The sequence below is a fragment of the Furipterus horrens genome, unplaced genomic scaffold (genome assembly GCF_987537825.1).
Source record: "Furipterus horrens unplaced genomic scaffold, mFurHor1.1.pri manual_scaffold_6, whole genome shotgun sequence".
Lineage (NCBI taxonomy): Eukaryota > Metazoa > Chordata > Mammalia > Chiroptera > Furipteridae > Furipterus > Furipterus horrens.
The window spans coordinates 165732482-165757613 of record NW_028327176.1 but is presented as its reverse complement, the minus strand read 5'-3'; the positions used below and the strand labels follow the sequence as shown (position 1 = coordinate 165757613).

The 25132-nt window shown below is 38.0% G+C and overlaps 1 protein-coding gene across 4 annotated transcripts in view; it reads left to right on the top strand.

Moving 5' to 3' along the window:
* ARHGAP18 (Rho GTPase activating protein 18) overlaps positions 1-24434 on the top strand; it is a 168798-nt gene extending 144364 nt beyond the window's left edge. For all 4 annotated transcript variants that reach the window (XM_090279834.1, XM_090279833.1, XM_090279835.1 and 1 more), the window contains 6 exons: positions 329-411; positions 5546-5752; positions 6478-6618; positions 18724-18848; positions 21467-21528; positions 22922-24434. In XM_090279834.1, coding sequence (XP_090135960.1) covers positions 329-411; positions 5546-5752; positions 6478-6618; positions 18724-18848; positions 21467-21528; positions 22922-23013 — 710 coding nt within the window. In that variant the 3' untranslated portion in view covers positions 23014-24434. The remainder of the gene's footprint in view (positions 1-328; positions 412-5545; positions 5753-6477; positions 6619-18723; positions 18849-21466; positions 21529-22921) is intronic.
* Positions 24435-25132: the final 698 nt, after the last annotated feature.

The window sequence follows — 25132 nt, the reverse complement described above, 5'->3', positions numbered from 1 at the left end:
AGGGTCCAGTCTCTATTTCTTTTATTGGGGAACAATGACCAGGCAGCAGGCGAAATGATTGTCAAAGGACTGGTTTGTCAGCAAGCACGAGGCTGCGAGGCGCATGATCGCAGTTGGCAGTGGGCATTTTGAGACAGAAACTGAGGCAGCAGCTGCTTTTCCTCTTTGCTCACAAACACAGTCTCAGCCAGGCTTGCTGCTCAGCCACTGTTTTACCTGTCCTGGGAACATGTATGCCAAATAACTTTTTTCTCACAAAATGAAAAAAGAAAGTAATAGAAAATGTTCGGTAAAGAAAAGAGTTCCGATTTATTTGATCTGCCTGCAGATCTTCCAACCAAGAAGCAACAACTACAGGCTTTGAACCTCCTTGTCATCCTCCTGCCTGACGCAAACCGAGACACCCTGAAGGTCAGTTGGGTCCCTTTACCTTCAAAGCCCCTCCGCACAGAGCGGGGAGCAGAGTAACTTTTCACTCTTTGTGACAAAATGATATGATATTAGTATGGAAATATTATTGTGTAGTAATCTATAAAGAAAAGACCTGTTTTTAAGAACAGATGGTGAAAGTCCAACTCTTTATTTATTTATTTACTAGGTTAGTCATGTTAATGGTATTATTAGGTGTTTTGTGTTTTAATTTTTACTATACCACTTTTTCTACCAAGATAGATGATTTGACATTCATTTGTTAATGGAAACATAGGGTTTTTTTCTCTTTTTTCCCCTTATTTCTGTTTTTCTGCATTTCCCAAATTTTATTTAATGAACATGTATTAGAAAGGTGAAAAATGAATGTTTAAAAAGAAAATCTTGAGTCATCACATATAATCCACTATTAACTAAATAGGTTATATTTGTTTGGAGTTTGGAATAAGTCATGATGAATTTTTAAATGTTTGTTTAGCCACAAGATAGACCAACTCAAACAAATTCTAGTTATTTCTTTAAGGGCTTACCCTGAGTTGCTGATTTATATCATGATTTCAAAGTGTTTTGGTCTAATATTATATGATTTAATACCATTTCTTATTATGTGTTCTCAAAGTCTTTTATAATAATCAGTAGATTGCTACACATTGATTTATTTTCCTTAATGACTAGAGTTCATAGGGTATTTATGAAGGGTTTAATTATAAACATTTATAAAACAAAAAGAAAAACTTAAAAAGTGTAATTTAGAAAGAGTATTTACCTTCAGTTTCACTGTTGCCTTGAGAAGTTTTTTTTTCTTTTATACAGATAAGGGTGGAACCCTTCCCCTTTTACCCCCTATATTTCTTTCTATTTAAAAAGAAACAGCATGTCAAGAAAACAGAACCACCATATGGTAAATCTTGGAAACTTTTTCCTGTATCTCATTAAGATTCCTTGAATCGAAAGTAGGTGAGTGGTAGTTCCTTCATGCCCATGGAATGAATTTTAGCACTCAACTTACCTGGATTAAAGCAGTTTATGAGGATTACTGGTGTGAAAACACTGCATTGCTACAGGAGACCTTCCAAAGAGTTATTACCATTTCTAAGTCAGGGAAAAAAAAGTCTGTGGTTTAAGTGACTGTCAGCTGAATCACTGAGAAGGCAGTTTTAAGTGTCATTTTGTTTTGGAGGCAGAGGTCAACTCCAGAGAGGGTTACGTTCAAATATTGTGTGACCATGGCGGCTGTGTAAGGGTGTGCAGTTGGTGGCTGAACAGGGACACCTGGCCCAGGACAAAGTGGGGGCCGATTTCCAAGTCTGTTCTCTGCTTGCCAGCTATGCCCTTAACACAAGGCCTCAACTCCCTGGAAAGAGCGATTTAATCCGTCTTTTCCTTATTCATGTAAAGGTGGCTGTCTGTGTGTGGCCCTGTGAATGACCAACATAAGGTGGGAATTGAAAGACACATGATTGACTTAAAATATGCCTACATTCAAATAAGTTCAACCAGTGGTGGGGGAAACACTTATTCCACTATGGTTACTATTGGACAAGGCTGCTCTAGAATTCACTTTTGTACTTTGCCTTCAAAATCTGAGGCACATTATTTTAAAAATTCTGTTTAAAAATGTATTTTTAAAAATTTTGAGTAGTTTAAATTTTTGTATATGGAGTTACTGGGAATACAATTTTATAAATAAGGTTAGAAATACTTTGGGGGGGTGAAAAATTCGAAAACATGAACAAGTAATTTTACTTAATTTATATAAACAAGCTTTAGCAGCTTAATTAGCCAGCTCTGATGAAGGTTTCAAACAAGAATTCTAATAATAGAAACATTGAAACAAGTATACCATGTGTAAGAGAATAAGCCATTTAAATTTAGTTCTATAAAAGACAAGGGCAACTCCATTGCAAGGTAATTTCAGGACACTTCAGACAAATGTCCCCAATATTGACAGTTCATGCTGCTCCTTCGGTTGCATTTGGAGAGACAGGATTATGGGCATGATGTGTGCAGACCTATTTCCACAGCATATTTAAGGGTTAGGAGGCCCTGTATTCAACACCACATCCTTGTTTAAACATAATGCCATGGGTATCTTTGGGCAAGTTGCTTGACCATGATTTTTTTAAGAAATCTTGGATTATTGTGCATATGGATCAATGATCATAACTTTCTTTGACTTGGGAGAATAACAAAGACTGATGTTAAGATCTCAACGAGGGATCCATATAAATATAATTGTTGGCATTTATTTATCCTGTTATAGTTTTTTTTTAATAGTAGCATACTGGGATAACATTAGCTAATAACATATAAATTTCAGGTGTACAACTTTATAACAACATCTTGTGCTCTGTTATGTCCTCACCACCTGCTGTTGTATCCCCCCCATCACCCTGTGTGTGACCCCTTTACCCTCTTCATCCTCTCCCACCCTCCTCCCCTCTGGTAACCACCATTCTGTCTATGAGTTTATTTAGTGTTGTTTGTTCGTTTGTTGCTTTTTTATATCCCACGTATGAGTGACATCATGTGTTCTTTTCTCTCTAACTTATTTCACCTAGCAGAATACTCTCGAGATCCGTCCATGCTGTCCCAGATGGCACTATTTCATCCTTTTTTATGGCTGAGTGGTATTCCATTGTGTATGGGTACCACATCTTCTTTATCTGAGCATCCATCAGAGGACATTTAGGTTGTTTCCGTGTCTTGGCTATTGTGAATAATGATGCAGTGTACACAGGGGTACATATATCTTTATAAATAATTGTTTTAAAAATTTTTGAGTAGATATTTAGAAGAGGATTCCTGGGTCATATGGCAACTCTAGTCTTAATTTTCTGAGGGTGTTTGTTAATGCACACTGGCTCATTTAGTCCTGGCAGGTAAGGAGATGAGTATTTCCACTTAACCCATGAGAAGACTTCAAAGAGCAGAGATATCAAAAGGTTACACTAAAATCATGCATAGATAGTTAGGTAACCGTGCTGGGTTTTCAGAGAGTGGGTCCAGTGATACTTATAAAATACCACACAATGATACTTTTTTAAAAGAGCAGTTCTTAAAGTTCATATGAAGAGAAAGTACATTTGAAGATGAAGTTCTTCCAGCAAGGGTTGGACTAACATTTTATTCATTTCATATTTACAGACACTCACATTCTAATATTCTGAGAGTAATATTTTGAATAACCTTATTGTATATGCACACCACAATTAAAATGGTTCATTTCCTAATTTTTATAAAGAAAGAGATACACTGATCCCTCAGTAATTATTCTGTTCTCTGTAACAAAATTAAATATTTTTTTCCAAACCTCACCAATTAATCTTTTGTCCACATTTGAGAAGGTATGGTTTCTCTAAAACTTTATGCTTGGATTACCATTTAACTTTCTGAGCACTGTACCAGAAATTAGATATATAAATCTTATTGTTAGGTACTAAGGTTATGCCTTCAATTTGTTTCAAATTTTTGAGATCTGTATAGCAGCCAAATTTGACTCAAGATCAACCTGCTAGAAGTCTTTCCTCACCTCCCCTGAAAATGCAGTGAGGGATGAATACTTTCCCCTACTTTTTCCATTTTGGTGTAGTTTATTTGACCTTTTTCAAGTAGAAATCTTAAGTTAAGTAAGAAAATGTTATTCTTTTAGTAAAGAGTTCAGAAACAAAGGTCAGATAGACCTACCATTAAATTCCTTCTCTACTGTTTGCTAGCTGTGTGATCTCTGGTAAGTCATTTATATTCCCTAAGACATTGTTTTCTCATCTGCAAAGTGGGGCAAATTACAGCATCTGTCTCCAGTAAGGATTAAGTGGGGGGATCTCTCTGATGGACTTAACACAGTGCCTCACCCACAGAGAACGCTGACTACCTATGCAGCTATTGTTATTGATCTGGACCCAAATAATTCAAGAAAGAAGGCAACAGAAGAACTTAAAAGCTTTAAGCCCTATGGGGAGGAGGGTCATCTGCCTGTGGCCTTTGGGCAGGATAGGCTCAGAGAACACCTGCGTGTTGGCAGTAGAGGTGGACAGTGGGTGGCATCAAATAGAGCGCAAACTAGCAATTAGCTCATTCGGGTGAAAAGTCCCTTTTATTCATTCATTCATTCATGCATTCATTCACTCAATTTTTTTTCTTTTTTTTTAAAGTATATTTTATTGATTATATTGTTACAATAGTTCCAATTTTTCCCCTTTGCTCCCCTCCGCCCAGCACGCCCCCCAACAATCCACCCCCAAGTTCATGCCCATGGGTCGTACATACAAGCTCTCCTGCCTCACCCTTTCATATATTTTTCTTCCTTTTTAAAAATAAATAAATAAACAGATAATTATTTTAACAATAAAAAATAACAATTGCTCCCCTCAGACTTAAGACCCTTTATAATCTTATAAAGGACAATGGGCAAAGGTCTCGAACTCCTCTAGCTGCTTCAAGCTGGACATGGTCCTTGTCCTACCTACCCTTGGGTCCAGAAATCCCTAATAAGAGTGGGGGTGTGGAGGGGAGGGTGGCCTTCCCACATGAGGAAGGATCATGCAGACTCCAGGTCAGTTGGCTGTCCCCGGACAACGGCGTGCTTGGTTTAACTGGCTGGCATCCTTGTTGTACATTCATTCAATTTTTAAAGACTCTTTGTCTCTTTTCATTCCCCTTTTCTCCCCATCATAATCGCCATTGTTCTATTAGATTTCATGTCAGCTAGCTATTGAGTACCTTAAAGCAAATGAAACTGAGGTTAAATGAGCCTTTTTAAGGGAATCCTTTTCTTTTTAAAAAAAAATTCTGGAGATAAAAGCACACACTTCCTGAAGCAGGTGAATAGTTGTATGATATGTTAGATGCTTTTCAGTGCTTTATGGCTCCTGCAGACTATTGGTCCCACCCCTTGGCTCTGACGTGTGTCCTCTGCCCTGTTCGCTGGCGTCATGGTCCTGAGTACCAACAAAGCACCTGCTCAGGGTGCTTCCATGACAAGGCCTACTGGATATGACTGTGGCTATGACAACTTTTTTTTTTTTTTTTAACTAAATAAAAATCCCGTAGGCTACAGGGCTTTAATCTCTCATCTTTATGTACAACACAAATCTCAGAGTCATTTCTGTTTCAGGCCCTGCTTGAATTTCTCCAAAGAGTAATAGACAATAAAGAGAAAAATAAGATGACAACCATGAATGTGGCAATGGTCATGGCCCCAAATCTCTTCATGTGTCACGGGTTGGGTTTGAAGTCCAGCGAACAGCGAGAATTTGAAATGGCAGCCGGGACAGCTAATATCATGCACTTACTGATTAAGCATCAACAACTTCTGTGGACAGTGAGTATATATTTGCAAGCTCTGTTGATGAGTGCTGATACCTAGATTCTGAAGTCTTTTTATTAATTATTATATTCTCTATAAGATGGTAACCAGATAGGTGATATCAAATGTGATTTAAAAAAAATCCATTTATTAAACCTCAATTTTTAAAATTGATGACACTTATTTCACTTTGGTCACTTCTAAAATATTTTATATTGCTAATGTGATTTTTGAGGACCCATTGTTCCTGGATTATTGCTAGATACCTGTCAGCTCCTGTGTATTTGTGAGTTCTTCCTTGTTTGACAGGAAAGGCTAGCTGGCCATTTGAAGGGGACTGTACGTTAGCTAGAGGCCAGGTTGTAGAAAAGTGGTCTCTAAAGGGACCAGTCACTGACGTGGTGGCTCCTAATGCCAGTCACCTTAGGCTGTCTTCAGTCTTAGCATACCAGGCATAGATGAAGGCCACCATGTCCTTGAACCTCACTAAGCCTCTTGTGAACCTACACAAACAGTTTGGTAGACTGCATCATGTGGATGCCCTGGACACATGGGGAATGAATAATGCAATGCAGTTCGTTTTGCTGGTTTAAGAAACAGTACACATAAAATGGCCTAGTCTCATCAAACAGACAAAACTTTTACTGCTCTCAGTTGAAGAAATAAATATAACTATCTGCATAGTTTAAAATGGTTACCACTTCTCTTTCCTCACCAAACTTCATTTCATTTTTCCATAGATTCCCAAGTTTCTTGTCAACCAAGTGAGGAAGCAAAACACCGAAAATCTTAAAAAGGAGAAGAAGACAGTGAAGAAATTGCTGAAGAAAATGGCTTATGACCGAGAAAAATATGAAAAGCAAGATAAGAGTACAAATGATGTAAGAAAAACTTGGAAGATATGTATTTATACAGATTTCAGTATTGTTTCTAATACTGCACACAACAAAGAGTTCTCCATGTTTTTATTGTATGGCTTTCTACACACTTACTAGGTCCTGGTACCACTTGTAAGTTAAAGGCATCAGCAGTGGTAAGTGGACTCCTACAAGTTATAAAGCTCAGGCCTGACAGTTGCTCAGGTGTTGGTGATTCAGCACGTGAGCTGTTAATTGGTAACTAAGGAAGATAAGACCAGAATGTCTCAACACCCAGCTGTCCACCCACCCACACATATACAACAAAGGACTTCCTGGGGACTCCAGCTGTAATGTCTAGCTAGTAAGGAGTCCCTTGTGTGAACCACTGATCTTTTTTCTTCAATGTTCTGATCTGTAAGATGGGGAAAAATAACGAACGCAGATAGACAAATAAGCCAGTGTTTGTGTTGTGCGTAGGCTATTTCCCGGATGTTAGTAAGTACTTAAAGGTTCTTAATTGGATCGGAAGAAGAATTTGGAAAAAGTTAGAATAAATTAAAATATTTCAAAAACGAAATATCTAAATATTCGTATTTACAAACTAGTGGGAGAATACATTAAAAACTGGGTTTTAAAATAATGAAGTATACTTGAAAAACACATTTGTAAAGTGAGTTACCGAAGCTCTGACTTGAAACCTTAACATCAAATAAGAGGGTTTCTATTGTTCTATTTTTGGTGAAGACACCCTCCACCACCATCGCCACTGACGTTATTCAGTTACATGCTACCATCTTGTGGAATAATGTGGAAATGCAGTTACCCACCTTTGTCTACTATAGTATTTCTGCTTTGGCCTACTTTAGGGATCCAGTAATTGAAAAAAAAAAAAAAAATTCTCCTTTATTTATTGATAGCTCTTGCTGCTAGAAAATAAAACTTTCTTGTTCATTAAATATTTTTGGTCAATTTAAAAGTATCTTTAAGATAAAAATTTAATACAGAGAAATTATAAATAGTGTTCATATTTTTTGAGAAAGGGCTTGATATCATAGGTTAGAAAGGATTTTTGAGACAAATTATTTTTGTTTAATTTAGAATGTTTATTTCTTCTAAAACCATTATAAATATGTGATTATCTTCTTGTTTAGTAACCTTGCTTTTCATATTAACTTAGGTGACTTTACAACCTGTTTATTTTGTAAGGCTGTTATACTGTGATATTATGATACCTAAGGAAACAACATTTGTGTTTTAGGTCTTCAATAATAGACTTTAAGTAAAAATTAGAAGTTACTTTTTTGGTAACATTTAAATAATTTTGTCACAGAAAAATAACAGCATTTACTTGGACTTCTTTAGTTTTTACTTTGGATTAATGAGGTGTGATCTGGTCAGAGATTTATGTCTGTACTAGTTTGAGGTTGTGTTTTCATTTTAACACTTGGGATTTAAACCTCAGTTTTATCATGGATTAACTGTGACTCGGTTTCTCCGAGTTTTGGTTTTCTCTCCTGAGAAATTAAGCAATTCTTTTCACAAAATGCTACAAAGTACCTCCCTGTTTCCGCCCGCACTCCCTGGGAGTCATTCAAAGGGAGATGGAGCTGGGAGAGCTGAGCGCAGAGCGGCTAGAGGTGTGTATGTGGGGGGCGGGGACCCGGAACACTGGGCTACAACACGGGGAGCAGCATGGGGAGACGCTTCGCTGCGGAGTGGAGCTGAGATGCGAACGCACAGGGCTTATTCAGGCAGCAAATTGAAGAGCAAGGTTCCGCTAGCAGAGGAAGCTTCCCGGCGGTGTGGTAGCCTGTCTGTGATCCTGGCCCACCGTGGAGGTTCGTTTGAACTGTCATTTTAGTTGAAAATTTTTAATCAGTTGCCAGATTTTTGCCAGATTTTTTTTCTAGTTATTTTTATTTTATTAGGGGGGAACAAATAAACACAGAAAACACTTATAGAACAAAAATAAAGTACAAGATATCAGATACTATGAATATGTGGTGAGTCACTAAATAACCACACTTTTCTGCATAAGTTTCAATCAGTGGCCTGAGTTTCAAACTAAAATATTTAACATAAAAGTCTGGATTTCCGTCTTAACTTGACAAACTGGATGTAGGAGCATGCTCCAGTGTCACCTTGCCGTAGGGGACCTGCTTTCCCACAGGGTAGCAATTGTTTGGATCTGAGTAGCATTAGTTCGCTTTGGTTGGAACTTGGGCCATCTGCTCTGCTAAAGCCACTGTACACCCCCCCCACCCCCATCCCCACACACCACTTTCGGTCTTGTTGGTTTATATTGCCTGACTCTTTCCCCAAACCGTCTGAACATGGAGCACAAAACTATAGGATATGAAACTGTCTGGGCTGTTTTATTTGTCAAACTACTATTTGATGTGTGCCTACTATGTGCCAGACAATGTGCTAGGCACTTGAAATATATTCTGGAACAAAGCAGAGAAAGATCACTGCTCTTGTGCAACTTAAATTCTATCAATAAAAATACGTAGCATGTATCTTGGTAAGTGGTAACACACTCTAAAATAGTAAAAATCGTAGAGCAAAAGAAAGGGGTTTGGAGGGATCCTCTTACAGTATGAACTTGGGTGGTCCAAGCATTATTCATTAGAGTAAGGTGCGAAGTGGGGCAGGGAGCTGAGCTGTGTGTAAACCTGAGGAGGCACATTCCAGGCAGAGGAAACAGTCTACACAAAAGCCTTAAGGCAGGACGTGCTTGGGATACTTAAGGACCAGAAGGAATGATTGTGATGGCAGTGGCGCCAGCAAGGGAACAATATTAAGAAATGAGGTCAGAGGGACAGTAGGACCTGCTTATAAGACCTTGTTAGGAATTTGGATTTACCCTGCGTGAGATAGGATCATTGCAGGATTTTGAGCAAAGGCTTGAAAGTCTACGTTTTAAAAATGATGTTTGGGGCTGTTGTGTTGAGAGTGGATTCGAAGAGGACAGAATAGGGAGACCACCTGAGAAGCCTGTCAGAATCCCAGTGGGACACCAGAGTGTTTGCTCTAGCTGTGGAGAAGTGGTCAGATTCTGGATATTTTTTGAAGTCAGAGCCATTGGGATTTCTTGATGCCGAAATGATAGGTGTTGTAAGAGAAAGAAATCAAGAATTATGTGAAACGTTTTGTCCTGAGAAATTGGGAGGATGGAATTGACACTTAGATAGGGAAGATCACGATTTCAATTTGGGAACTGTTGATGTGAGCTGTCTGTTTGCTATCTACGTGGAGATGCTTGAGTGTGTTTGGAAGGGAAGTTAGGCAGACGGAGTGACCAGTGAGACGCAGGGAGGGGCAGGGGCAGAAGAAAGGCAGGAATGGGGCTCAAGGGGAGCGGGGCTTCTGTATTGGATAGAGACCCTCCGAGAGTCGTGCCCAGAGTGACATGATTCTACTGTTGACCCTTGCGCAATGTGGGTTTGAACTGCATAGGTCTGCTTATATGCAGATTTTATTTTATTTTATTTTTTAGGAAATACGGCCAGCCCTCCGTATCTGCAGGTTTTACATTTATAGATTTTAGGAACTACTGATTGAAAGCTATATTTTTTATCTGAGATGGGGAACCACGGATGCAGGGGGCCGACTGTACAGATTGTTCCGTGGGATTTTATATAAGGGACTTGAGCATCCTTGGATTTTGATATCTACAGGGGGTCCTAGCACCTTAGAATAGTTGCTATGAAGGCAGGTGAAGGAAGTGCTGGAGGAGTGCAAGACAGGAGACTAGGTGGGAAATATCAGCTAGTTTCATTGTTGTTAGAAGTACGTATTTAAAGTTGTAGAATTCCTCTGGAGAACATTTGGCATGTGGCAAAGGCCTGAAAACCATGCTCCTCATTTTATCCAGAGATTCCTTCAAAGGAAATAATATGACGAGCATGCAAATAGTTATGCTTAATTGCCATTTTCTTTATACTGGCCCAAATTAGAAATAATCTAAAAGGATACAGGTGATCAGGTAAATATGTTATGGTATATCTATATAATGAAATACCATGAAAATGTAAGAGTGTATATATTGACACTGGAAGATATTCAGAACACATTGAAAGGAGTTATAAATTAGTGAATATTATATTGCTATATTTGTAGTAATTATCATTATTTTGATTGCTTACCATAGTACAGGAATGATGCAAAACATTTTATGAACGTTATCTCATTTAATATTCGTAGTGATTTCATTGGATTATATTATTGTCTCATTTTGTAAAGATTAGGAAAGTGAAGATTAGCAATCTTAAATTTATGGTTATCTAGATAAGAAGTGGTGGAACTGGAAACCAAATCTATATGACTTTAAGTCCAGGTCTTTTTATTATTGTCTTCTATTTCCCCGTAGATTACAGAAAAATTTTGAGAAGTGATGTATACCAATCCTGCGCTTATGGGTGGTAATACAATGAACATGTATTGTTGCCATTATACAATGTTTAACATAGAGCTTTTAAAAGAGTCCTGGGCTGAGCCAAGGGCCTGCAATGGGAATGGAAAGAAGTGTTAAATATGAGCCAGTAGGACCCATGAGATGTGAAAACTGATTAGATGTGAGGAGTATAGAAAAAGGAGGACTCTAGGATGACTCACCAATTTCATATTGGGTGATCTTATTTCAAAAATGTATATGGAATCACAAAAGGCCTTACATAGCAATAGTGATCCCGAGAAAGAAGAACGAAGTTGGAGAAATCATGCTACCTAATATCAAACTATACTATAATGCCATAGTAATCAAAACAGCCTGGACTGGCATAAAAATAGACATGTGGATCAATTGAACAGAAGAGAGAGACCAGAAATAAACCCATACCCTTATAGTCAATTAATATTCGACAGAGGAAGCAGGCACATACAATGGGCTAAAAATAGTGTATTCAATAAATGGTGTTGGGAAAATTGAACAGAGGGTGAAGAAAAACGAAACTAAACTACCTTCTTACACCATACACAAGAATAAATTCAAAATGTATTAAAGGCTTAAATGTTAAACCTGAAACCACAGAAGTCCTAGAAAAAAAACATAGGAGGATCTCAGACATTGCTTGTAGCAATATTATATCAGATATATCTCTTCTGGCAAGGGAAGCAAAGAAAAAGAAAAGAGAGAATGACTATATCAAACTAACAAGGTTTTGCATACCAAAGGAAACAATCAACAAAATTAAAAGACAACCCATGGAATGGCAGAACATATTTGCTGATACATCTGATGAGGGGTTAATATAAAAAATTTATAAAGAACTTATAAAGCTCAACACTAAAAAGCCAAAACAGTCCAATTAAAAAATGAGCAAGTGATCTGAATAGATACTTTTCCAAAGAGAACAGGTAGCCAATTGATACATGAAAAGATGCTCAACATCACTAATCATCAGAGAGATGCAAATTAAAACCATAATGAGATATTCCCTCACACCAGTCAGAATGGCTGTCATCAATAAATCAACAAACAACCACTGGCAAGGATGTGAAGAAAGGGGATCCCTAGTGCACTGTTGGTGGGAATGCAGACTGGTTCAGCCCATGTGGAAAGCAGTATGGAGACACCTCAAAAAATTAAAAATGGATCTACCTTCTGACCCAGTGATCCCGTTTCTGGGAATATATACCAAGGAACCCAAAACACTTAATTCAAAAAAACATAAGCACCCCTATGTTCATTGCAGCATTATTTACAATTGCCAACATATGGAAGCAGCCCAAGTGTCCATCAGTAGATGAGTGGATAAAACAACTATGGGACATTCGCACAATGAAATACTACTCAACTGTTAAAAAAAAAAAAAGGAAAATTTTACTCGTTGTGACAGAATGGATGGACCCGGAGAACATTATGCTAAATGAAATAAGCCAGTCAGAGAAAGACAAATACCATGTGATTTCACTCATATGTGGAATCTAATGAACAAACTGAATTGACAGGCAAAATAGAGACAGACTCACACAGAGAGAGTATGATGACACCTGAAAGGGGAGAAATTGGTGGTAGGGGGACCAAACAAAGAGAAAAAAGGACTTATGGACATGGATAATAGTGTGGTGATTGTGTGGGAAAGCGGGTATAAGGGGGGCAAATGGTAATAAAAATGCACAATAAAAAATTCTCAAAATATGAAAAGATAAGCTATCATGCGACAAGTAGTGGTTTGGAGTTGACATGCCTATGTGAAACTTGTCTACATGGGCTGAAGCTCAGGGCCGGCCTGAGCTGGAGGTGTGCCTTTGGGATCAGCATAGAGATTGTAGTTGAAGCTGTGGAGTATTTCCTGTTACACAAAGCGAATATGTGGTGTGAGAACATTAGAGGGCAAAGACAGTGCTCTGGGGACACCAGTTTAAGTAGCTGGCCATGGATGAGGAGCTGGTAAAAGAAGCCAGCAGATGGTGGGAAGTAAGAGAAAGTTGGAGATTATAGGGTCTCAGAAGCTTGGGAGGAAGAGTCAAGGAAGGGAAAGAGCTTGGTTAATAGCACCAAATTCTGCAGAGAAGTTGAGTAAGGCTGACACTGGATAGAGGTCCACTGGAGTTTGCATTGGGAAGGTTAGTTGTGACTTTCTCCAAAGCACTGTCAGTGGAAGAAACCAGACGGCCAGAGATTGAAGAATGTAAGACATGAGTCATATCTTTTAAAGCAAGCATTTTTATTATTAAGACATGCTTGACTAGGTAAATAAATAGTATGAACCAGGTTGTAAGGGACACCCTCAACTACTTCTTAAGACAAATATTTTTAATGACTACAGCATATTCATTGTTTGGCACAGATGTGAATTTCTAAATTTCTTCAGTACTAATGAAGCTCATCTCTTAATTACAACAGGAGGAAATACAGGGTGAAAAATAGCAAAAATGTAGACCATTACAAATAACCACTTAATGATAGCCTTCAATTTATAGTTGAGATTGATATCATACCCTCCCACACATAAACACACCACACATGCATGTATATACACACCACTGTCACATATCCGAGTCATGTGCTTGAAGACATTAATGACAAGTCATTTTATATCTCTAGACCTCAGCTTCCTTTATAGAATGAGAGGGTAAAACCAGATTAATGGGCTTTAACCTAGTGTATGGGTGTCAGCATCTTACTGTGACAGTCCTGTACATACTTATTATGAGATTTTTCTAACATTCAAAAAGGGGAATAGTATATGAATCCCCATAAACCCATCACCAATAATTAAACTTATTTTTCTGACCTTGTTCCATCTTGTCTCCTACACCATTTTTCCTTTTAGTATTTTTAAGGAAATCAGAGACATCCCATCATTTCATGCATCATTTCCTTAGATTGCATCTTTGCCTGATACGGATCCAGGGCAGCTTTGATGAGCGTCTGGTTATGAATTGCTAAATCATCCGGGTTTCAAGTTCATTGTAGACTTAGACTTGTATGATTTTTCTCTGTCAGTCAAGCTTACTTCTCAAAGTAAAGGGAAGCTGTCGATTTATGAGGGCGTGTGGGCTCCGAGCAGGCCTTTGTGAGATTCTGTGAAATAAGCCAAACTACTTGGCACATGGGTAGAGGGGACAAAAGTTCTCTGTCTGGTGGTTACTTCGGTGTTACCTTGGGGTGACCAAGTGTCATACTTTTCATTTGTAGTTGAGGAACTGGGGTTGTAGAGAGGTCACATGACTTGCCAAAAGTTCCAGAATAATCTTGTAACATTGGAAGGTTTAGGGCTTTGGCATGGAAAAGAAATCTGTTGCCGCCTCCTTCTGCCCTTCTTCTCCAGCAGAAGCATCTTGGAGTTGGTAGCAGTGCAGTGTGAGCTCCGGTTCTTTGTGATGGGTTGTGCATCTTCAGTCACATCTCTTAGAAGCCCACCTCTAGTCTCATTGAATAGCTCTGACCCAGGGCATCGTTGCAGATAGTGTTTCAAGCTTCTGCTTTAGGTCTGGAAACAGTGTCTGGATCTACTTAAGGTCATGTGTGGAAAGCCAAATTATAATATCAACCACAACATTATGTTTCTGTTTAAGATAATTTGATTTTTTTATAGTGCATAAAAATACCATATTAAAAGAGAAAAATATCAGAACTCATTTCATTGTAAATTAAATGCTTATTAACTCTGGAAGTTAATTTGAATCTGTGAGTTGGGTAAAAGTTTCACGATTTGGGTAACCAAGGCCCAATTATATTTAGAACAGAGACAGTTCAAGGTAGTAGAGAATACGTTCTATATTTTTATCTCCAATCAGACTAAGGTGATGAATATGTCATTTTAGTTTAAGATACCTTGCTAACATGCCCTTGTTTAATTTTCTAAAATATGTGTTATGTTGTCTGCCCTTTTTTTGAGGTAGCTATATTTCTGATTTGCCCTTTTGAAGATAAAAGATTTCTCTCTAGCAGTAAAAACTAGCTTTTAATTAAAAAAAGAAATTAGTATCTCTTCTAAAGCACTGACATTGCATTTCTAATCTCTAGAGTGCAAACATAGGAACACTGTAGTGTTTATCTACCCATTATGAAAAATACCAGTCATTGTTTATTTAACCAAATAAGCAATAAAATAATATTTTTAAAAATATACTTTAGTTCAGCCCTGGCTGGTTTGGCTCAGTGGATTGAGCGTCGGCCTGCGAGCTAAGTGTCGCTGGTTCGATCTTCCAGTCAGGGCACATCAGAGAAGGAAAACTCTGACTCCAAAAAACCTCCGCTGCCTTGCGGCATACCTCTTCAGGGGAAAGGCTAAGGGAGTAAACCCCGACAGAAAATCCGGAGCCGGAGTCCCTAAGGCGGTTTGACGTTGTAGTCAACACCGGCAACTCCTGCGGCGCACCTGAAGCCAAGCTGTATCGACTCCGTCTTTCCCTTGGACCCTTCAGCTGCGAAGAGAGGGGGGGTCTGCTGCATGGGCAACAGCAGACCCTCCATATCACCCTGCCCAGGCTCTGTAGCTTCAGCTTCACTGGAGAGGACACTCCAGCGTCATCGCAAGATGTCGATTCAACACGGGAGGAGGCAGATACCGTGTCACTCCCGAGTTGGACTGCACAGCCATTCTCGGCGGTGCAGATAGACTCTTAAGAAGCTACACCATCGTCTCTCGAGACGGACGGCTGCCAACGAGATATACTTTAGTTCAAAATGTAAAAGATGTAAGGACCCCTAGCAGATTATTTTCTCTATCATAATAATCTTTGCATGCGTAAGAAATTAGTGTTTTGTCAGTTGTAAAATTCTCATGACTCAATTTTAATGGTGTGTTTAGTCAAATATTGCTCTTTTCCTGTTTTGCTGTACATCACATAAATTCAGTTCACAGCACAAAAAAAAAAAATGTGAAACTAGGGTTACAAAGAGAATGTATTCATGTAGTCACAGATTCAGTTATTATTATGGCTGAAGTTAAGAACAGACTGTTTGGCTTAATGATCAGGCGCATTGTGTCTGTTCAAAGCTTGGCAGCTCAATGTAATTAGTATACTAATAGCTTTAGTATTTGATACCGCATGATTCTAGAGCTTAATAGTAATTGTCATACACCATTTAAATGAGAGCTTTGGCATATTTATTGTTTATCATCTTTAGTAGATATCATTTGCCCACTCTTGTCACGGTATCCAGGAAAAACTTTCCAGAAAAGACTTTTAATCCCTTTAACTGTTAAAACTACCAGTTAAACTCCAACAGTAAAGGGCATGGTAGATCCAAACTGAGCCAATTTCAGTCTTTAAATTATTGGGAGAATTTGGCTGGGGTACATTACCATAGAAATGAACACTGAGAGTTATTCCTATCCCCACCCCAACACACACCTTCCTGCTAGAACACAGGTGCCTTAGTTGTCAGAGAATGTGGCCATCAACTTAGGAAGGTGCTGTGTACCATTATCGGCTCAATGAAAAGATTTTCAAGGGCGCTGCTATTCTATTTCTGTGTGAAATGAGTCCAAATTATACAGTTAGTCATTGGGGAAAGGTTAAACCTGTTCCAAAGCTGGCCCAGCTTCACCCCCCGCTCACTGAGGAGAAGGGTGTGGGAAATGTTTGATTTCACAGCTGTAAGGACCCGGTACAGATGTCATCACTCCCTGTCTGCTGTCCAAAGCCACAACATGGCAATTATCTAACTTTTCACACATACACAAGAATGCTGAGTGCCCTCAGAAGCTAGTATCAGGATCTCTTCCTTCCAATCTGTAATTATCAGGAGGCTCTGGATTCCTATGTCCACTGTGCTGCTTTTGGGGTTGCCCGCGACACCACGCTGTCCTTGGGCTGCATGTTATAAGAGAGCATGGCCTTACTCTGCAAAAGATGATCCCTGAACTCACAAAGGAAGTGTAGCTGTGGTCATATAATCATGAGAGGCCTTCACCTGGTCATGAGGTGTCTTGGAGAAAAGGGGCCTGAATCATTAAGCAGGTGCATGCTAAGGTTGGTGACTGCCTGCTGGAGTAAGTGACTGAAAGATATCTGGTAGCATCTTTAATTCCCTTTTCCACTTTCTTGTCCTTCCTGTCCTCAGGAGTGGAGGCAATACCAAGTGGCCAATAGAGGCAACTGAACTGGTGTTCTTTTAGGCAGTGTTCCTAAAACTATTTTTTACTTTTGAGGAAATACACATTGTTACACTGTATTTTATTTTAGAAAAGTATACTATTATCAGCATATCAATTTGAGTGAGAAATATTTTTGACTGGATCAGTTAATCAATAAACATTGATAGATGGCTATAGATGTGACTCAGACCTGGGGCATGTGACTAGAACACTGGTGTCATATCTTAGGGTCTGGTTAGACAAGGATACTAGGAATGCAGTCCCTCGCCCAGCAGGTTAGTGAGAGGATAGCTCCAAACGCTCTGTCTTTGTCCAGTCAGGGGAGGGCGGCAGGGTTTCTGGGTTTGGCTCCAGCCCCTCTACGATCTCTCTGCAGGTGTAAAAGTTATTTGCAGGGGGTGGGGGTTGTCTTAGTCCTATGTTCCCTTGTACACTTTAATGCAGGATAGCTTCTTTTATGATTCCCACACTACATTTCAGATGTTACTGAGAAGCAGTTTTAAATCTTCTGGAGATACCGATATTTTTATACAGCCTAATTCTAAAGCCATATTGTTTTTGTTGAGCTTTGAAATCACATTAATTCCACCTGTGTTATAGCTATGTTTTATGTTTAAAAAGAAAGAAAAAGCAATTCAAGACATGTACGTTAAAAAAAGATATTGTGAGCCCCAAAATAATATTGTTCAAGAAAGAGTTTGTGTCTTATTTATTCCCTCGGTAAGTAGACCTAGCACAATGACTGGTACTTGGTAGATGCTTAATAAGTTTAAGTTGTGTTAAACAGGGTATTTGTAATATATAAAGCTTTATCTTTAAATTTTTGTGCATGCTGTGCTAGAGTCTAAGACATATGGTTATAAAGAATAAATTAGTATTTATTTTAACGGAATGATTAGGAATTAATTAAGCCTAATATTTCAAGTGCCATAGCTGATATGTTGATATCATAATTCTTCTAATATTTCCTTGCTCTCCCTCCAAATAGATAAAGTGTTCTTAACGTCCATTGGCAAAGGACTTAGAATTGGTTATCATAAATTTGAAGCGTGTGGTCATAGTGTAAGCTCATTAGTCAAGTGAGGACCAAACACGATACAAATATATTAGAAAAGAATGTTTCATTTTTTAAAAAAATATTCCCGGGACAAAAATTTTTGTCAGATTTTGTGAACATGCTGGAAGACTTTAAAAATGCATACATTGAAATGGCACGCAAAATAACTTTTCTGATTCAATTTCATAAATTGCTACATGAAGAAGCACCCTCTACTAGATAATACTCCAAAATCAGCACTTAATATAGCAGTAATGGTTATTGCTGTCATTCTTTACATCTTTAAAAATAATTAAGCATTCCTGCACTGGCATTATAAAGTTCCCCTATCACCATTAAGAGGATATTTGAGGTTTGATGTAATTTAGCAAATTACATTATACAGTAGTTAAGGTTTTTATGTAGTGAAGTAAAATGCGTAGCAGTTAAGCACACTTACCATATAATGCACTGTACAGAATCCCATGTTCCAGCTGCTGGCAGCTTTGTTCCAGTGTCATTATTGCTTTGCAGGCTGACGTTCCTCAGGGAGTGATTCGAGTGCAAGCTCCCCATCTTTCGAAAGTTTCCATGGCAATACAGCTAACTGAAGAACTAAAAGCCAGTGATGTACTTGCCAGGTTTCTCAGCCAAGAAAGGTAGAGGCCTGTTTTGTTTTAATTATTTCATGATATAAGTCACTTGCTCGCTCTCTCCCTCCCCCCTCCTTTTTTTTTTTTTTTTTTTCCTTAGCTATGGGTGGTGTGAAGTGCATAACATTTTTGTCTTTTCAGGAGAAAAGAGGAGCAGACTTAATAATTAGACCGTTGGAATGAGTTGAGCTCATTTGATGTCGTTTGTGTTCAGGCTGAGCCTGTTCTGAGCAGGATGCCTGAGCATCCCTTCATGGGCCTGCCGTGCGCCTGGCACGGGAGGCCGCTCACTAGTCTTCCCAGAGTGTGTTGATTGGAGGTTAATTACTGTGTGTGAGGATAATCACTAATTAGGATACAGTGGGATTAAAACCAACGAATGAAAGATACAACTTTTCCTATAAAATACAATGAATGAAAAATGCTTACATTTAAAGCACAGAAGGTGTGAACGATTAAGGGGGGATAACCAGTCTCTTGAGCTCTGAAGCTTCCAGGACAAAGCACAGTGCCCTCCGTAGGGATGCCCACCTTCCCCTCTGTTCTGGGGCAGGGGGAATGGGGCAGGACGAGTCCTCTATAAGCCATTGGCATCCCTCTGACGATATTCGAGCTTCCACTTTCCCAGACATTTGCAATATCTTTTCTTGAATTTTCGAGGTTCAAACAAGTGTATTGGGTTTTCAGTTTTTGCCCCCCCCCCCCCCCATTTCCACTCACTGAAATGAGCTAATGTAAATTTTTATAAAGTCAGGGAAACCCAGGGCATTGCCATCTTGGCTTATGAATACTGTCTTTTAGCTTTTTGTAGAATTTCATCTCCTCATTTTAACATTCGGGGGCTTCAGTGCAGTTTTCTTCAATTTCTATACAGTAGCACCAGGACTTAATCTGTCTCCGCTCCATTGAAAGACTCTGTTGGATGTTGGAAGGGGTATAAAACTATACTTTAAAGTATCTCCCCTCAGGATTTATAAATCGGGAGAAGAGACGAGTCTATGCTGTTAACAGATGGGGATGAAATAAAAGAGAGGCTTATTGGTACTATCTGGGCTTTCAGTAAACCAGCACCAGCTCCTCTCTCAACTACGCTCTGACATCAGCACTCATATTCTGCTTTCCTGAGAAGAAAACAGAGACTTTCCCAGATCACACATTTCATAGGTGGTAGAGCTGAATTCTAAATCTGTGGTTTCTGTCTCCACAACAGTCCTTAACCACTCTCCAGCCTGGCCAGGGGGTCAAGAGATCATCACAGATCTGGGGGTCCTTGGTGCAGAGTCTGGGAGCAGATGGAATTTGGGGGATTAAGTTCAGGGGCAGTTGAATTTTTCAGGATTAAGTCCTGGGAGCAGTTGGAATTTCTCAGATGTCTTTGCTCCCTGAAGAGTCTCTGATCTAAAGTGAAGTCAGTCCACTTCTGCTCCACTGCCTGCCATGAGTTAGTAGATACCAGCTGTTGCCATTCTTCCCACCAGAGTGTGTACCTGACCATGTGGCCAGACTTCAGTTGTAAGCCGCTCTTCCAGGCTAGACCTGGCTAATCTACATGTTTACTTTCAGGATGAAAGTGCTCCATTTAATTAGCCAGTGCTTTTGTTCCTCTAGTTGCAGATAACACAAGATGTGAGAATGATGTTGTACAATATATTCGACTGTGACTTTAATATTTAGGGCACTGAAGGACAGTCATCATTAAATGGTTGGTTAGGAAAGCTTCTACCATACCATATTTTTCCTAACGGTTTGAATAAATAAAAGTCAGACTTGGTTTTCTCTTCTCAGTTCCAGGGAATGTGCCTTCAGGGCCTTATAAGCAATGGTTCACAAAGTCTTTTCCATGCATCAGAACCCACTATAGAGCATTTAAAAAGATTCTTGGGCTTCACCTACACATATTAAAGTCAGAGTTTCCAGAGCTCTGGAACTGAATTTTTAGCAGATTTCTCAGGTAATTAGTACACACACAGTTTTGAAAACCACTGAATTTTACCAATTTTTATTGTTTGAACCTAGTCTCTGGAATTGTTTATTTTTTGAGGAATTTAAACCTGTAAATGCACCCTACTTGTAAAGTCTTCATAATGAGTATTTGCTTCTACTTTGAGTGCGTACACCTCCCATATTTGTATGGCCAACACAGGGGAGGTTCTGAACCATGTCCAATTCTTTACATTCACCTTGCATACCAGTGGAGTTGTCAGCACAGCAGCGCCATGGCAAATGCTTATTGAATAAATGCATTGGGAAAATTAAGGTGCAAACATTTCCTTTCCTAATTTTATGAAGACTTTTTTGGCTTCTATGCTAAGTAGATGATCACATTAGTAATTTTCTTGGCAACTAAAATGTTGTGTTATTTTCTTTTGGATTTTACAAATTTAGATATTAATTTATTATTTTGACTTCAGATGTATGATTCCATTTATTTTAATTTACAGGTGTGACATTTTTATTACCTATTAGGCATCTTTAACAGATGGGAAAATACAAATGTGTAGATAATTACAGTGTGTCTAAGTTATGAATTTTCCATACAAGCTGGAATTCCCCAGGCACATTAAAGTGATGTACTTGCAAGCTGTCTGATGATATAACTAATTGGTTTGTTTTGTCCCTAATAGTGGGATTGCCCAGACTCTCAAGAAAGGGGAAGTATTTTTGTATGAAATCGGAGGAAATATTGGTAAGCACATGTTTTTCTCTTTGTACTTTATATGCTGATTTGACATTGCCAATGACTATTATTTATATCTATGGGGGGAGAGGGACATTAGAAATTAAAGGGAGCACGCTGTAGACAGTGATGACTATTGTAGATTTTAGTGGTCTGGCCTTTCTCTTCAGACTCTGTTTGCTCTATACAAATTTGTTATGTACAAATTCCCATCCTTGTTGAATCTCAGCCAAGGCAAATTCCCTAAAATAGATAGGATTTCTAGAATGGTTAATGAAGCTTTTACAAGACTCTTTCTTTTTTATATGCTTATGTCACATATTCATAAAGGAAGTAGCTGAGCTTATTTAAGACCAAGATAACACTTTTATTATGATACAGTACTAGCTATTCTTAGTGAAAGCAGAAGTTATTTTTGCCATTGTTGATTGCCTACTAAATAGTACACACACACACACACACTGGTAATTTAGGAAATAGAAATAAGATAAATGGATTAATTTTGACCATGTCTTACATTTTATTTGCCCATTTGTCATACTCTTATGTCTTTATCAAAATTTAAAATAAACTTTTTCTCTCTTTTTTATGACCCTTATATGGTAAGGGTGAAATTGTTAACAAGTAAATGATATTGTGTTCATTTCAAAATAATAATTAAAAATATCTTAAGATAAGTTTTGTAGAATTTTTTCTGAGACTTAAAAATGTTAGTAAATATTAGAAGTTGAGTGCAGAAACATGAAGGTTCATTTATTTTATTTTATCTATTTATTTTTAGAGAGAAGGGAAGGGAGGGAGAAAGAGGAAGAGAAACATCAATGTGTGGGAGATACATCAATTGGTTGCCTCTCACGCACCCCCAGTTGGGGACCTGCTCTGCAACCCAGGCATGTCCCCTGACTGGGAATCAAAAGAGCAATCCTTTGGTTCACAGGCTGGCACTTAATCCACTGAGCCACACCAGCCAGGGCAAAGCTCATTTTTAAAATTGAAAAACTACAACTCCCATTAGAAACCTGAAATTGTTAACTTTATTAGTAAGGATTATATAAATGTTAATATATTTGATTTTGTATTTTCCTCCTAGATTTTGGGAGTTCAGTGTGATTTCTTTCTTAGGTAAATTCAAAACTGTTGCCGCTCTTAATAAAGGCGGATCTGCTTTTAAGGAACCATTGAAAAGCCTATCACATAAAGTATTTTCAACTTCCTAAATTAATTTGAAACTTGTGCATTTATAGAAAGACCAGAAGATTGACTTCTTCAATATTTTTGGCCAACTTTTATAATATTATGGGAGATAACAAATAATGAAAAATATTTAAGTCTAAGACTTAAGCTTAAGTTTAAAATTGCATTGTAGTCACCCACTGTATTAACTGCAACACATCTTTCATAGGGGAACGCTGCCTCAATGATGACACATACATGAAGGACTTATATCAGCTGAACCCTAATGCTGAGTGGGTTATAAAGTCCAAGCCATCATAGAAGACTTCTGCTGCAGATAACCACAAGGACTTCCTTAGCAGTACTTGATGGGTCAAGAGTGTAAATAAAAGAAACAGCAGGACTCTGATTATTCAAATGTACCCAACCATGGACTCGTGACACCCTCAAGCCTTAATAAGTTATAGATTTGTGCTGCTGCCAGAATTGTGTAAATTATCATTATCTATATTATTAGAAGATAATTGTCTCTGGAGTGAGAGGAAAGTGGCTTAATTAGCTTGTAGGCTGTTTTCATAAACTCTGTCAAATGTGCCCAGATGTGATATAGTTTTTTTTTTAATATGAAATATGCCCTCTTTCTTTTCACTTTTTTTTTGTAAAATCATATATACTATAATATGTGCTTTCTTACCTTTCTCTCCTCACGTCTGCCTTCCCCCAATTAGGTTTGCTTTTTAACCAAAATGATAACAGATACTAGGCATGGCAAGTCGTGAAGACAGTACATCTTAAAACAGCTTGAATTCAACAGTATTCCTATGACTATTGAATGCTGAATATTCATCTCCTTGAATCATTTGTTCAAACAATAACATTCCGTTTCTCCCTGCTGTATCGCATGAAGTGATTTGCATTTTTTCAGTTCATCAGACGTATGTGCACAGAACTATATCCACTATCAAGAAAATAGAACTGTCAGAAACTGCCAGTTATTACTGAACCATTAAAGACTAGTGTACTAAGAATAAATAAAATATATCCATGTGGAACAACTGGATTATGGATAATAAGAGAGTGAAAGCTAGATCACTTCATATATGTGTCCCTCTTCTAAATGAAATTAAAAAGTCATAGCTAGCTTTACCTATTGTCATACTAGCAATATAAATATGCATAAGCGTCTAGTCCAGTAATGGTTGAGAATGTATTCTACTGAAAGGGATTTTTTTTTTTTTAACTCATAAGTAAGTCTGCAGGAAGAGTTATTCTTCTGGGTATGATACAGTCAATATGAACAGGTTTTGTTTGTGTACTTATTTTAAATAATCAGAGTAAATTTATTAAAATGCTGCGGAAAGGACTGTTCCCAGGGATTTTAATGCACAAACCATACTGTGACAAGAGATGAGCCTTTGTACTGTAAATAAGAGGAATAAAGTGAGAGAAAAATGTTCAATATTTTATGAGTTTAGAGTGTAGTAAATAAAAGGTGATGTAAATGAATGCTGCACAAACTGTGTTTATGATACTTTTAGTAGTACTTTAGGAAAAATTACACATTCCCAGAAGCTTTTGATGTCACTCTAATTAGGGAAGATGCTGTTAATGAGAATAGTCATAAATTTTTAGCGTATAATTACGACAGCCTGTGGATATGATCATTTAACATTTTGGTGATTTGTGCCATTGCTTTTTTATTTAAAATTTTTTTTTATAATTAAATGCATTTTTCTAAATTATCTTCTCTTGGAATTATTACTTTGAATCTTACATGTTAATGAGTGTACTAATGGACTATTTTTGTTTTTGTTAAAAGCTACTTCTACTCTTTTAGTGCTTCTAGTGCTCCTGTGTATTTTTAAAGGGGAAGATATGTGGGAGATAGAAACTTGTTGCCTTCTTTAGTTTTTTTGCTTAGCAAATTTCTGTTCTTCGGGGTTTTTCAAAACATTGTATTCTGTTTCTGATTTTGACAGCATATATATATATATATATATATATATATATATATACACATATATATTTCTTAAAATATTTTTTAAACTTATTTTTAGAGAGAGGGGAAGGAAGGGAGAGAAAGAGGGAGAGAAACATCAACATGTGGTTGTGCTCCCAACTGAGGACCTGGCCCACGACCCAGGCATGTGTCCTGACTGGGAATCTAATCGGCGACCCTTTGGTTCACAGGCCACTGAGCCACACTAGCCAGGGCGACAACATATATTAATTTCCCAGTCAGCAAACTATTTATATTGTTTAATTTAATGAAAACAATTAATAATATAAGAGCAAAATTAAGTGCTTAAAACAGTTTAGCTGTACAACTTCAAAAAAGAGAGTAGTAAAGGTAATGATTTAGATAAATGGTTTCCTGAAGTACATGCCAACTAATTTTCACCACATTTACTACCCACAGGGGAAGGGGGAAGGTTAGGCT